This window comes from Loxodonta africana, chromosome 15 (genome assembly GCF_030014295.1).
Source record: "Loxodonta africana isolate mLoxAfr1 chromosome 15, mLoxAfr1.hap2, whole genome shotgun sequence".
In the NCBI taxonomy this organism is placed as follows: Eukaryota; Metazoa; Chordata; class Mammalia; order Proboscidea; family Elephantidae; genus Loxodonta; species Loxodonta africana.
Window position 1 is genome coordinate 42259819 of NC_087356.1, and position 14598 is coordinate 42274416.

The following is a 14598-nucleotide window of genomic DNA, read 5'->3' on the forward strand; positions in this document are numbered from 1 at the left end:
GGGTAAACATAGTTTCATAAGATTTATAAACAGTCTCATTTAATTTGTCACCATTTCACAGACAAGGAACCCAAGGTACAGACAGGCTGAGTTACTTTCTTGGGGTTTCTCTGCTAAGTCGTGAACCTGTGGTTTCAAGAGGCGCCAGTGTTCAGAGCTCAGCCTATGGCCCAAGATGCAGCCACACTGCTTCACCATTTATGAGGTTGGACTGGTTGAACATACGTGGAACTTCAGGTTAACGTTACCCAGCAAGAATCATGAGTTAGTGAGGAGGGGATGTTTACTGTGGTCCAGCTGAGGCCTGTGCTGTCTGAAGCCCTGTCACTTGGGAGGCCACAGCCCCAGGCTGGCTGGGTCGGCTCCCCCAACGACAGTGCATCAGGCAGGCCAGTCCAGAAAGCAGCATCCAGCAGGGCCACCAGACCTTCTGAGCAAGGCTCACCACAACTTGTAAAAGACCTACAGGTAGCACTGTGGCTCTAACCATGGAGCAGGCTCTAACCACGGGGCGGGCAAGAAGGTGAGCAGCTGGCGTGGGAGTGGGGGCATGTGGGGTAGCGATTACTGCACTTTGGATTCTTTTTTGATTTCCTCCTGGCCTCTGAACACCCAAGTGCCTGCCCTCTGTCCTTTTCACAAAGCATCATGTGCAGCTGGGTGGGCATAATCCTACTTAGGGAGTGGACGGCATGTTCACATGATGCTTGGTGGAACCTCAACCTTTGGCCTGGTCACAATGAAGATGAATTTCTTACTGCATTGTCTATTTTGGGCACTAGGCCACAAGCTCCATGAGGGCAGGTCTCGCACAGCTCACTCATGTTCGGGTGTTTGGCACAAAGCAGAATAAAGGTTGGATGGATGGCAGGACTGTTGCCAGGTGGAAACCCAAGGTTTTGCTGGGTGTGACTTGTCTCAGCCAATAAACGAGAGACTGGGGTGGGAGATCAGAAAGGCACTTTTATTTTATTGCACAAGGAAAGAACACTCAGGACTGCTGCTGCCAAGACTGCTCAGCAAGGGTGAGAGAGGTTACTTTTGTGGGGTTTAAAAGCAGGAAATTCATACAAGTTACATCAGCAATATTCTTAATCATACTACACAGGCACAGTTGGGTTTACATATAACTTCACGCATGGTGTGTTCAGAAAAGGGAGGTTAAACTCCACCCAGAGGTGGGGAAGTAACTACGTACAAGGCATTTAATCAGCTAAGAGTTTATCCAGAATGTCCACCTGGCACCTATACCAGTTTCTGCCTATTTCCTCTAGTTCTGGGCAGGAGTTAAGGAAAGGGGAGCCAGGATGTTAATGTAAAGCTACTGAGGGTGCCAAGCAAGCTGCTTGAGGTGATGGAATTTTCCGCAACCTGGGGACCTCTGTCTTAGGATGGGGGAAGGTCAGGGATCTTTGGGTTGGAATGTGCCTTCTAGGCCATGGAGCCCAAACCCCTTAGGTCCTAGACTTGTTCAAGGTCAGTCACCCGAGCAACTGCGTGAAACCAGAGCCCAGTCAAGGTGAACTGAGGTGCTCAGCCCAGAGGCTTGGAGAAGGTAACCTGTGCCCAGAGGCTACCTCTAAATTGTGCCCCGGCCCCCGCCCATTTCAAGATGAAGGAAGACACATTGATATTGGCCCTGTGTCAGCAGAAACACTTTCCCTCCTTGTCTGGATATGTCGGACGTCTTCCGTATTTGTGACACCTTGGAATGTTATTCAATGCCTCGTCTGGTGCCCCCTTGGACTTGCGCCAGGGAGTAGGTGTCCCCCCTTAACAGCCACCACCACCACCCCATGCCTCTGGCTCAGCCCTGTTCCTGAAACCAGGTTCTGGGCCTTGCCCTGGCCTGTGAAACTGGAGCTGTAAGGAGTTGTGAATTGTATCCACTCACAGGCAGGAGGAGAGAGGCACTATCTAGGGAACATGAGGTACAATCCTCATCAAACAAGGTTTCACTTTTTAAATGGGATTGCACTGGCCTGCTTCTCACTAGCATTGTTCCTAAGAAACACTGGCCTGTTCAGAGTCCCCTTCCCTGGCCCTTGGTGCCTGATGAGAGGAACTTTTGAGCTGAACAAGCAGCCTCACTCATGTGCTGGGCGGGACTGTAGCTTCAGGCTCTCTGCTTTCTGGCTGGAAGTGTCACACTTCTTGTCTGATCTTCCTTTAGGCTTTGCTGAGCTGCCAGGTAAAACTGCAGCCTCCTTGAACTCCACTGTGTCCCTGAAGACATCTACCTTGGCACCATGAACATCTCAGCTCATGCACACACACACAGTTTTTTTGAAAGCAGCAGTCAGGCCTTCACGGAGACCTAGGGTCAGCGACTCACTCCTTAAACCATCGCACTGCGAGTTTTCATAGTTGAGTAGTCAGTCTCTTTCGTTACCATTGGCATAAATGGCATGCCAGCCGATTTTATTCCTCGACCCCAGAGGTAAGGTATTACCTGGGTTCTAATGCATTTAGTGTCAAGGTGAGTCCCTTTTGAAACACGTGAAGCTCAGCAGACCAGAGTTCAGCTTTCTATTAAGTCATGATGCTTCCTGGATGTGTTAGTTTTGTAAATTTTGCTTCCCCCCACCCCCTTTATTTCTGTGAGATAAGGCTGACAGGCGTAATTACGGCTTTCCTGTGTGACAGTGAGGGAGACCTGATGGGTTTGTTTTGGTGTTTCTGTAACATATTTGAAAACCAGAGGTTCCCTATGTAACCACAATAAATTACTTATGTAGTTGTCACTGGTATATTGCCATACCACACCTTGGCGGCGCCAGAGTGCCACGCCCCTTAACCAGTGGCTTGTATCACTGGATCATATTTCTCAAAATCCATACTACCAACCAAAAATTTAAACACACTCAATTAGTAGGGAGCCCTGGTGCCTCAGTGGTTAAGAGCTACAGCTGCAAACCAAAAGGTCAGCAGTTTGAATCCACCAGCCACTCCTTAGAAATCCTATGGGACAGTTCTACTCTGTCCTATAGGGTCAACTCTGGCAAAGGGTTTCAATTAGCAAGCATGCATTCCAATACTGAAAACACATGCCACCAAAAAAAATTTGAGAAAAAACGTAGAAACAAAAGGGCTAAGTCAGTGGTCCTCACCCCACTGCATATTAGGCTCTCCTGGAGATGTTCAAAAACTCACAGTGCCCAGGCTACACGCCAGGGCAATGAAATCATCACCTCTGGGTAGCTTGTGCTCTGGAGTCAGAATGTAAAACCTCCCCAGGTGGCTCCATTGTGCAGGATGGAGAACCCTGGCCTAAGTAGCCTTTGGCAAAAAGGGAGGCTTGACTGTGTAGGAATTTAAAAAATTCTGACTGTACTTATTTTGGTGATTGTGATCAAAAGTAAAAACCCTAAGTAGGCAAGGCAGGAGAGAGAAAATTACACCAGGACTGGGAGACCTGCAGTAGGTGGGTCCAGCAAACTGAGTTACCTAAACCTCTAAGACAGAGGCACAAGATGGCCTCACTCACCTGTTGTCCCGGGGCCTGCTCCACTCAGGAGAGGCCAGATGGAATGCCTCTTCATCCTTTAAGGGCCAGCTTTTCCTACTTCAAGAGCTTTTCCAGACTCCTATATCCCCAACTCAATTTGTAAGCTTGAAATCTTAAGACTGGCAACCAACAGACACTTGTGGTTCTTAAGCCCCTGTAGGTACAGATCACCTCAGGGCCCCAGTGTCTGATTAAAACCAGCCCTGTGGGGAGGAGGGAGACAACACAGGAAGGACGCCTTAACAAAGTAGCTTATTAAAGTAATGGCCTAAAACAGGCCCGAAAAGCTCGGTGAGGGTGAGGAAAACACATGTATTTGGGAGTAGGGGGACAGGGGAGAAAAAGGAAGGTTCAAGTTCCAGACCAGGAACCTGACAAGATACTTCAGCCATTCCTGAGTTTTCTTCCTACCTGATTCAGGACAGAAAATGTCTCAAAGACTCAAAGGGGTAACCGTGGGAACGTTGGTAGTGTTTCTGATGAGATGAGAAAGATCTTTTTAAAACTGAATCTTAAAAAATGAGTAGGTGTGGACACTGCCACATGAACACCCACAGGAGAAGGACGTCCCAGGACAGGGGCTGGTGGAAGAACTCACAGCTTCAGGAGTTTGGGAACCCCAGCGCACACTTCATTCTGTTTTGACTAAAACCGTGTTACGCGTGATCCATGTTCTTCATCAGATTTGGCTCAGACCTACTTGTGGCTCTTCCCCCAAACTGAGGGCACCCTCAGAGAAAGGGCATTTACAATCCTGAGACTATTCCAGCAAATACACCACCTTCAACTGCTGAGGAGGCCACACTCAGAGGCTTCTGGACAGGCAGGGCCACTGAGGTGAAGGTGCAATCCCACAAGTGGACCACAGCGACAGTTTCCTCGCGTGTCACCACATGCAAGCTCTGCAATGTCACCTTCAAAACCCAGTGTGCTCTTTGACACTCAAGCCCTGTGAGCGCGTGTGCTCAGGCGGAGGGAAGCGCCTGGAAAACAGCTACCCAGGAAATGTCGGGACAAACTGGGGCCGGAAGGGCAGGCATCTACCACCTCCCACCCCAACACAGACTGAGGGTCTAGATGCAGGGAGGGCTCCTGCATCTCCCTGCACGCAGCGCCTGGGGCTGAGCCCAGGCCCCTGCATCCACAGGATGTCACAGCCCCAGGCTGCTTGGTGGTCTTACTGGAGGGCCCTCTCCCTCCACTCGTTTAAGTACCAAAAACCAAACCCACTGCTGTCAAGTCGATTCCGACCATAGCGACCCTATAAGACAAAGCAGAACTGCCCCACAGAGTTTCCAAGGAGCGCCTAGGTGGATTCGAACTACTGGTCTTTTGGTTAACAGCCATAGCACTTAACCACTATGCCGCCCCGGTTTCCATTTGTTTAAGTGAGAACACTTAAACTGTGAATTTGCCCTTTAACTCAAAGAATCAGCACCTCCCCCTGTAGGCTGGGCATCTTTAATGCATGGTTCATGGAACCTCTTCTTCCTATACCCTTCCCGCCCCCCTCCCTCCAAGCTGTCCTTATTCCTCTGTACCAAGCCCTGGTGTACCCGGTATGTTACAAGTTCCCATTTCTGCCAGGTTTTTCCCTAGTGGGGACGTGGGAGACATGGGCTGTGCCCTTCATGTGTCTGTAGAGGGGAACAGGGAAGGAAGAAAAACCAGTGCCTGGAGGGCATGGCCCAGCCACTGTCCCCCTGGCAAGGCCTCTCCTTTAAACCCCCAGACCAAGGTCATGGATAACAGCCCTTCCCATTCCAGACCAAAGTCAGCACAATCCCTGCCCACAGGCTTCTGCTTTTCTGGCCACAGGGCCAGGGCTGGCTCAGGAGGGTGGGCACTGGAGGGGCCACCCTGGGTGATGGGGGCTACCGGGGCTGAACTCTCCCCACTTCCTCTGACAGGAACAGGAAGAGGAACCCAAGATCTGACTGTGCTGAGCTTGTCTGCTGAGAAATCTCAGTCCTGGGCTCTCAACTCACAAATGCAGAAACCGCAAACCAAGCAAAAAAACAAAAAACCCCAGGTCTTTTTTCCTATCCCAACAGCTAGTCCCAGTGATGTTTATTACTCAGCCTGAGTTGGAATAACATTAGATTAAAATAGAAACTGCCTCTGGCTTTACAAAGCCTTTGTGTGTGGGCACCGTGCTGCTGGTGCCAAGGAGAGCGAGCCTGGGTGACCTGAGAGCAAGGCCCACCAGAAGGAACACAGGCTTCACCGTGGACGCGAGCACAGAGCCAGGGACAGCCAGACTCATTCCAGTATCCCAGCCCAGAGGATGACTTGGGGCATGGATGTGTGGGTGTGAGCTGCTGGGCCTGAGAGACCACTCCCAGGCCCAGGGCTGATCTGGCCTGGAAGGACGCTTGGCAAGGACCCTGGTCCAGGCATACAAGTTGAGAGTGTGGAGAACTGTGCAACCCTTGCTTGGCCCAGGAGAACAACCCTTGGGTGGAAACTCGTTTGGAACTTTGCCCCGGGGGCTGGTGACGACGGCAGGAGCAGGTGTGGCAGAAGGGGAGTCCCCGGAATCCCACCTGCAGTCACTGCTGCAGTCCCGGATCATATTGCTCCCCCGAGTCTTCCCAGTACCCAGCCCTGGGGCTTCTCTTTGGGGATTTTGCCTTGCTCTGCAGCTCAGTGAAGCTCCAGCCCCAGTGCAGGGCCTCAGAAAACATCCTAAATCTTGCAGACAATCCCCAAACAGGGGATTATCACCTTTCCAGGTGAAGCTGGTCTGGTCCAGAGGCCAGCTGCTTTCCGAAGCCCCAAGATCAGTTGTGCCCCACACCATCACTTCACACTACCCCTTGGAGTCCAGCCTCCCAGTCCTCGTGCACTCTGTAAGTAGGGGGCCAGGCTACGCCCACATCCAGGTTCTCCCGGCCATTGGCGGTGCCATGGTGGCTGCTATCTCAGGGGCTGCTTGAGTTCAAACAGGCCTGTCCCACCCTTGACAACTTTCCCAACCACCAGGCAGGCGGAAGGGGACCGCAGCTCATCGTGGGACCCTGGGAGAAACAAAAGCACGTGTTAGGCCACTGAGGGAGAAGCTTGGGGTGAAGTAATAGACTGAGGACTTGCTACTGAGGCCATGTGGCTGGGGCACCTCAGAAGCTGAGCTGGCCACGAGTGGCATCCCAAAGCTCTGAGGGCCAGGAAGACTATATAAGGAAGCCGTCCTTCTGTGTACAAAAGGCAGGACCGCCCTCTTTCACTCCTAAACAGAGCCAGTGCCCTGTCTCCTGTAAGCCCCTTCCCTAGACGCTTCATTCTCACGAGATGTCATAGCAAAGGCGCTGTGTAAGGCCCCTGCCCCCCGGTGGGTGGATGGAAGGCCAGGAGCACTGACCCATCATGGTGGCTTGCTTCAGAAACTGGAAGCTGGTTTCAAACGTCATCTGCTGCAGAGGGGAGGAGTTTGACCGGATCCCAAAGCGGTTCAGCGGCTTGTAAACACCCTCAAAGCACATATAATCGGCGACCAGGGAGAGATGACGAGGGTCGACTGCAATGCCTGTCACACGGGCAAGGAAGGATTGAACACGGAGGAGGGGAACGTTGGGACAGTGTCACCTGACAAGCCAGCTGCTTCCCAGAAGGAACAGAGGTGGATGTCAGGCCCCAGCCAGGGCTCTACACCAGTTCCCCACCTACTGGCTATGTCACCTGACCCCTAAACCTCACTGGGGAGTCAGTCACTCCCTTATTCCTGGGTGCTACGACAACATTCCACTTTCCACTTACAAGGAACAGCAGAGGAAACAGAGAATCCAGACTTGAAGGACACAAGACTCTAACTGCAGTGCTTTCACCTGGGAACCAAAACCCTGAAGACAGGAGGGAGCCAACATCACACTGAGGGTCCCTCACAGAAGCCAGGAGCCGAGAAACGGGAGGCCTAGGTGATGGGCCACCACGACTGCACAAGCCTCTGTGTCTTCACGCTCACTCAGGGATCCTCCTACGAGCAAACCACTCGCTGCGCCCATGTCTCAGTCCACACCACGAATCTGGACGCCCCATTGGTCCTCTGACTAGCACTGTGACCTGCTCAGTCTCACCTGAATTCTGCAGACCCCTCCAGCTCCTGGGCGAGTCCTCTTACCATACACTGCAAACACGTCCTTGATCTCCTTCTCAATCACCCGCAGTGCAGCCTCTATGCCATATGTGTTGGCCATTGCATGGATGTCGTTGGAATAGAGGCGGCGCAGATCCAGAACCTGGCGGGGGAGGGTGGTGGGGAGGTGTGTGTGCTGAGAGGGCCTGGCTTTCCACCCTCTTCCCCTGGGTGTGCAACCCTGGCCACTCTCTCTCCTGTGTCTAGCAGCTGAGGACAGCTGACGACAAAGTGGCTGAGAGGTGGCCCAAGATTAGTGAAAGAAAAAAGCGTAGGCAGAGCTGCTGATGGAATGCTGGCTGGGCCCCCAAGACCTGTCTCGTTTTTGTTACCAGATTTGAGAGAGGGCTTGGTATACAGTTCAGATTCAACAGTAAGAAAGGTATTTTTTAGTTTCTTTTAACAGAGAAGCCTGTCTCTTGGGGAGGCATGGATGTGCCCCTGGCAGACACTTTTCACACATGTGGCACAGGGATGGTCAGCTCGCAGGTTCCAAGTTAGCTGCCTTGGAGGGGCTGGCTGAGCTCTGTGCTACGGCTGGTGGCAGCAGCGCCCCAAAGACAAGTCAGAGTCTACAGGAGGCAAGGGAGACCCTGGTGGCCTGCCTGGCCCTGCTTAAACAAACCTCTCAGGAGACGGGCTCTCTCCCGCTCTGCCCTCTGGGGAAGTATTTGGTGAAAGCCTCCAGGGAAGAAGGGGGCTTGGAAGGGACGCTGTTGCTGGGGGGAAGACGTGCACCAGGCAGGGAGAGCTTGGCCGCCTTTGCTCAGACGCAGCAACGGTGAGCTGGAGGGCTTCCGTGCTCAGTATTCTGTGGGGACACTTGTGCCCAGGGGCTGAGAGCATTTCGGAAGACTCCTGGAGACTCAATGAACTGGGGAGAGCTGGGAGAGACAGCTCAGAGGAGAGATCGGGTGTGCTGGTGGAGAGCGTGGGAAAGGAGCACATGGGCCTCGGCCTGGGGCTGAGCTGCCTCCGCTCACAGGGCAGGCACCTGACTCAGCAGAGAAGTGTGGGAATAGGTTTCCAAGTTATTTCTCACAAGTCTACTCACGGTAAGTTTTAATTTCAAGTGGAAAAAAATTTGTGCTCCAATTAGTTTGGGAAACCCCGAGGCCGGATTCTGAGAGGACAAACGTCAAGGATCATGGCTGCTGCTTTGCCAGCAGACCACCTGTGCAGGGGGTGCCCACCTCAGCATACTTGAACAGCTCGGGGAGGTTGATTCCTTCTGTGTTTAAGACAAGCTCCTTCTCGTTCATCTTGTTGGTCGTTTCATTCAGGAGGCAGCGGGTGATGCCCTTGGTCGCATGGACAACAGCGCCTTGGGCCAAGGACACCACCAGGGAGCTCATGTCAAAGCTGATCTTCATCAGAGGGAGCTTCACCGTCACCTGCAGGAAGAGGGAGAGCTGGGCCAGGGGAGATAGCTGCCCAGACCCCACCCCTCTGCAGAGGACCCCACTGCCCCAGTGCCCTCGGTGAGTGCCTTCAAGGCCCTCTCAGTAAACACCTGGGCTGGGGCTGGTGGGTCTGCACAGGTAAACACGGGATGACCCAAAGAACGGTCATCTTCAGTCACCAGATCAGGGTGAGAATGGTGGTATGCACACACAACATCACTTAACAACCTCCCAGCTACCAGTCTGGTGCACACTGCCTACTGTTTGCAATCCTGCTCAGTGGTTCTCACTATCGACACTACAATTTGGGAGCCGATGAACTCGATCAAAGACAAAGAGTAAGTCTACTTACAGACAACTAGGCATTCAGAGGGTGCTGGTGTGGCAACCACCCAGCAACTCCGTGGGAGAAAGACTTGGCAATCTGCTCCCATAAAAATTACAGTCTAGAAAACCCTATGGGGCAGTTCTACTCTATCACATGGGGTCACTAGGAATTGAACACCAACTCCACGGCACCCACCAACAATAACAGGCATTCAAGCCAGTCTCTACGCTAGCTATTAAATCTCTAAGAGAATGACCAGAGGATGAGGCTGTGTGTTGTGTGCTGGTGGTGTGAGATGCCGTCCAGTCAATTCCGACTCCTGGCATCCCACGTGTGCAGAGCAGAACTGCTCCAGAGGGTTTTCAATGCTGTGGCTTTTCAGAAGATTGCCAGGCCTGTCTTCCAAGGCACCTCTGGGTGGGTTCAAACTACCAACCTTTGGGCTAGTAGTCAAGTGTTTCACTGTTTGCACCATGGCAAGAGTGAAACTCGAGAACAGCTGTGATGTATGTTTACATCTCTGCTACACTGAGGATGAAAAGAAGGGATATATTTGAAAAGTAACTAGCAACAAGTACCTGGCAGGTCAGACCCACATTTAAACTATTCTTGAAAAATTAGAGAACTGGCCCATCAGGATTTGTAAGCAAAACGTGTGTGGCTGTGCTTTGAGCAGAGGGTCTAGCTATCACCAGATCCTTACAGGGACCTAAGAATAAAACAGATTCAGAGTCCATGTCCTAGAGGTTGAGGCAACAGAGCAACCGACTACCACAGCCTCCCAAGGGCCTGGGCTGCTGAGAAGGTGGGCAGCAGTGAGCTGTGCCCGGCCCGGCCTGCATGCACTGACCTCACACCACAGGCTCTCCTCGGTGTCGTACTTATAGTCCTCAATGAACGCGTGGGACTCGCGCACAGCCTGGATACGGCGCTCCTCGGCCTCCGCTCCCTGGGGTCCCTGGCCACGGGCAGCTTTCCGCGGCTGTGGCAGGGACATGTCCTCCTCTGGGCCAGGGCCCACCTCTTGGTCCTGCTCCTCGGTGCCTTCACCAGAGACGCTTCCTTCCTCTTGCATGTCCTCATCCTCATTCTCCTCCCCTTCCTTCTCCTCCTCTTCCTCGCTCTCATAATCAACCTGGCAGGAAACGGAACCACACTGTGTCACTCAGGGTCCCACCGGCTAGCTTACCTGACCTGACCCACCCAGGCCCACCTGCTCTGCATTCTCAGCTTCTCTGCTCTGGCCTGAGCTGCCTCCTTCACTTCCTCCTTGGCCCTTCCCCTGGGAATGCTACCCCCTCAATGCCAATTTTTGATCGGAAAATCATCTGGTTTACTATGCCAGGAAGGACAAATTAAAGACGAATGGTGTTGCGTTACCACCAGCAACGTACAAATGTTTCAGTTGCTCCACATCTGGACAGCACTTGGTATTATCAGGTTTTCTTTTTGTTTCTTAATTTCAGCCATCCTGTTACGGAGAGTAGCGGAACATTGTCTGATACAATACTGGAAGATGAGCCCCTCAGGTGGGAAGGCACTCAAAACACGACTGGGGAAGAGCTGCCTCCTCAAAGTAGAGCTGACCTTAACAACATAGATGCAGCAAAGCTTTCGGAACCTTCGCTTGCTGATGTGGCATGACTCAAAATGAGAAGCAGCAGCTGCAAACATGCATTAATAACCAGAATGCGGAATGTACGAAGTATGAATGTAGTAAAACTGGGAGTTGTCAAAGCTGAAATGGACTGGCGTTGGCCATGCTGAATCAGAATAATCATATGGCCTACTATGCCGGGAATGACAAATTAGAGATAAGCACTCCATTCATTGTCAAAAACAGAACATCTCAAGATCTATCCTGAAGGACAACGCTGTGTCAGTGATAGGATAATATCCATATGCCTACAAGGACAACCAGTTAATAGGACTATAATGGAAATTTACGCACCAACCACTAATGCCGAAGATGCCGAAATTAAAGATTTTTACCAATTTCTGTAATCTGAAATTGATCGAACATGCAATCAAGATGCACTGATAATTACTGATGATTGGAATATGAAAGCTGGAAACAAAGAAGGATTAGTAGTTGGAAAATATGGCCTTGGTGACAGAAAAAACGATGCCAGAGATTGTATGACAGAATTTTCCAAGACCAACGACCTAATCGCTGGAAATACCTTTTTTCAATAACATAAATGGTAATTATACACATGGACCTCACCAAATGGAATATGCACGAATCAAATCTGCTACGTGTGGCAAGAGATGACCAATAAGCTCAATATCATCAGTCAGAACAAGGCCAGAGGCCAAATGCAGAACAGACCATCAACTGCTCATATGCAAGTTCACACTGAACCTGAAGAAAATTAAAACAAGTCCACAAGAACCAATACGACCATAAGTATATCCCACCTGAATTTAGAGACCATCTCAAGAATAGATTTGACCAACTGAACACTAATGACCAAAGACCAGACAAGTTGCGGAATGACATCAAGGACATCATACATAAAGAAAGCAAGAGGTCATTAAAAAGGCAGGAAAGAAAGAAAAGACCAAAGTGGATGCCAGAAGAGACTCTGAAACTTGCTCTTGAATACAGAGCAACTAAAGCAAATGGAAGAAACGATGACGTAAAAGAGCTGAACAGAAGATTGCAAAGGGCGGCTCGAGAAGACAAAGGAAAGTATTATAATGACATGTGGGAAGACCTGGAGTTAGGAAACTAAACAGAAAGAACATGCTTGGCATTTCTCAAGCTGAAAGAACTGAAGAAAAAATTCAAGCCTCGAGTTGCAATACTGAAGTATTCTATGGGCAAAATAGTGAATGACACAGGAAGCATCAAAAGAAGATGGAAGGAATACAGAGTCACTATGCCAAAAAAGAATTGGTCAACGTTCATCCGTTTCAGGAGGTAGCACATGATCAATAACCAATGGTACCGAAGGAGGAAGTCCAAGCTGCACTGAAAGCAGTGGCAAAAAACAAGGTTCCAGGAATTGATGGAATATCAATTCAGATGTTTCAACAAATGGATACAAGTGCTCACTCATCTATGCCAAGAAATTTGGAAGACAGCTTCCTGGCCAACTGACTAGAGGAGATCCATAGCGTCCATTCCAAAGGAAGGTGATCCAATAGAATGCAAAAATTATCAGCTATCATTAATATCACACTCAAGTAAAATTTTGCAGAAAACAATTAAAAAATGGTTGCAGCAGTACATCGACAGAGGACTGCCAGAAATTCAAGCTGGATTCAGAACAGCATGTGGAATAAGGGATATCACTGCTGATGTCAGATGGATCCTGGCAGAAAGCAGCGAATACCAGAAAGATGTCTACCTGTGTTTTATTGACTATGCAAAGGCATTCAACTGTGTGGATCAAAACAAATTATGGATAACATTGTGAAGAATGAGAATACCAGAGCATTTAATTGTGCTCATGTGGAACCTGTACAGAGACCAACAGGCAGTTGTTCAAACAGAACAAGGGGATGCTGCTTGGTTTAAAATAACGAAAGGTGTGCATCAGGGTTGTATCCTTTCACCATACCTATTCGATCCATATGCTGAGCAAATAATCCAAGAAGCTGGACTATATGAAGAAGAACAGGGCATCAGGATTGGAGAAAGACTCATTAACAATCTGTGATATGCAGATATAACCTTGCTTGCTAAACGCAAAGAAGACTTGAAGCACTTACTGATGAAGAACAAAGACCATAGCCTTCAGTATAGATAATACTTCAACATAAAGAAAACAAAAATCCTCACAACTGGACCAATAAGCAACATCATGATAAATGAAGAAAAGATTGAAGTTGTCAAGGATTTCACTTTACTTATATCCACAATCAACACTCATGGAAGCAGCAGTCAAGAAATCAAATGATGCATTGCATTGGGCAAATGTCCTGCACATTTAACTCTTTAAATAAAGTGTTAAAAAACAAAGATGTCACTTTGAGTACTAAGGTGCACCTGACCCAAGCCACGGTGTTTTCATTTGCTCCATATGCACGCATGAGCGGGACAATGAATAAGCAAGACCGAAGAACTGACACCTTTGAATTGTGGTGTTGGCAGAGAAGAATACTGAATATACCATGGACTGCCAGAAGAATGAACAAATCTGTCTTGGAAGAAGTACAGCCAGAATGCTCTTTAGAAGCGAGGATGGTAAGACTTTGTCTCACCTACTTTGGACATGTTATCAGGAGGAGTCAATCCCTAGAGAAGGACATTATGCTTGGTAAAGTAAAAGGCCAACGAAAAAGAGAAAGACCCTCAAGAAGATGGATTGATACAGTGGCTGAAACAATGTGCTCAAACATAGCAACACTTGTGAGGATGGTACAGGACCAGGCAGTGTTTTGTTCCGTTGTACACAGGGTCTCTATGAGTCAGAACCGACTCGACAGCACCTCAACAACAATGCCAATGCCATCTGTCTCAAGGGTGCAGTCTGCCCCTCCACACAGCATTTTCTGGCTCAACCGCTCAACCTTAAGCTTTCTCTTAACTCTGAATTCCCTGAGCCCCTGTAAACTGCCCTTTGTCCTTAGAGCACTTACGCTAGTCGGGGGCTGGTTTTGGGCAGGGGGAGGGAGGTATTATGTTCGGTTTCTCCTTGCCAGAAGCCTTTGGGACCTAGAATGTGATTCAAATCTAGGAAGAACCAGACTCAAAGGGTACCCCTGGCATGTTTCCTGACAAATTCCTGACTTGTTAACATTGTCCTCTCAACTGTGAGGTGTGCTGGACAGGCCAGGTCTGGCTTTAAGGTTCCTGAAGGGTTCCCAGCACGATATAGAGCTGTACCCTGGTGTGCCAGGGGATCATCCTTCAGTCAAAGGAGGAGGGGTGTGACCACAGGCCTTCACCACCAGCCCAGAATCCCCGCACCTCCTCCTCTTGCTTCTCCCTGCGTTTGGCATCAGAGGCATCAGCGTCCCCTTCCTCAGCTTCAGCGTCCACAATGCGCTCCTCCTCCTCCTCATCTTCCTGCTCCTGTGGTTTGGGGACAAGTGGGAAAGATAAGCTCCAGTATCCAGTACTCGGTAGAGCCATCCATCCACCCATAGTCGACCTGGCAGGAAATGGATGGGGTTTACTCATCCATCCACCTACCCACCTACTCACCCACCCATCTGCCTATCTACCGAGCCACTCATCAATCATTATATCTGGTTACCACTGTCTCAACCATCC

General features: G+C 50.0%; 1 protein-coding gene across 2 annotated transcripts in view; it reads right to left on the reverse strand.

Annotated features, from left to right (window-relative positions):
• Positions 1-927: 927 nt before the first annotated feature.
• The window catches only part of POLR1A (RNA polymerase I subunit A), an 85917-nt gene continuing 72246 nt past the window's right edge, over positions 928-14598 (reverse strand). The window contains exons 28-33 of one of the 2 annotated variants that reach the window (XM_064268810.1): positions 14293-14397; positions 10222-10506; positions 8834-9034; positions 7626-7743; positions 6870-7034; positions 928-6528 (exon numbers count right to left, since the gene is read on the reverse strand). In XM_064268810.1, the coding sequence (XP_064124880.1) occupies positions 6428-6528; positions 6870-7034; positions 7626-7743; positions 8834-9034; positions 10222-10506; positions 14293-14397 (975 nt within the window). In that variant the 3' untranslated portion in view covers positions 928-6427. The remainder of the gene's footprint in view (positions 6529-6869; positions 7035-7625; positions 7744-8833; positions 9035-10221; positions 10507-14292; positions 14398-14598) is intronic. The other variant, XM_010599945.3, reaches the window with a different exon arrangement.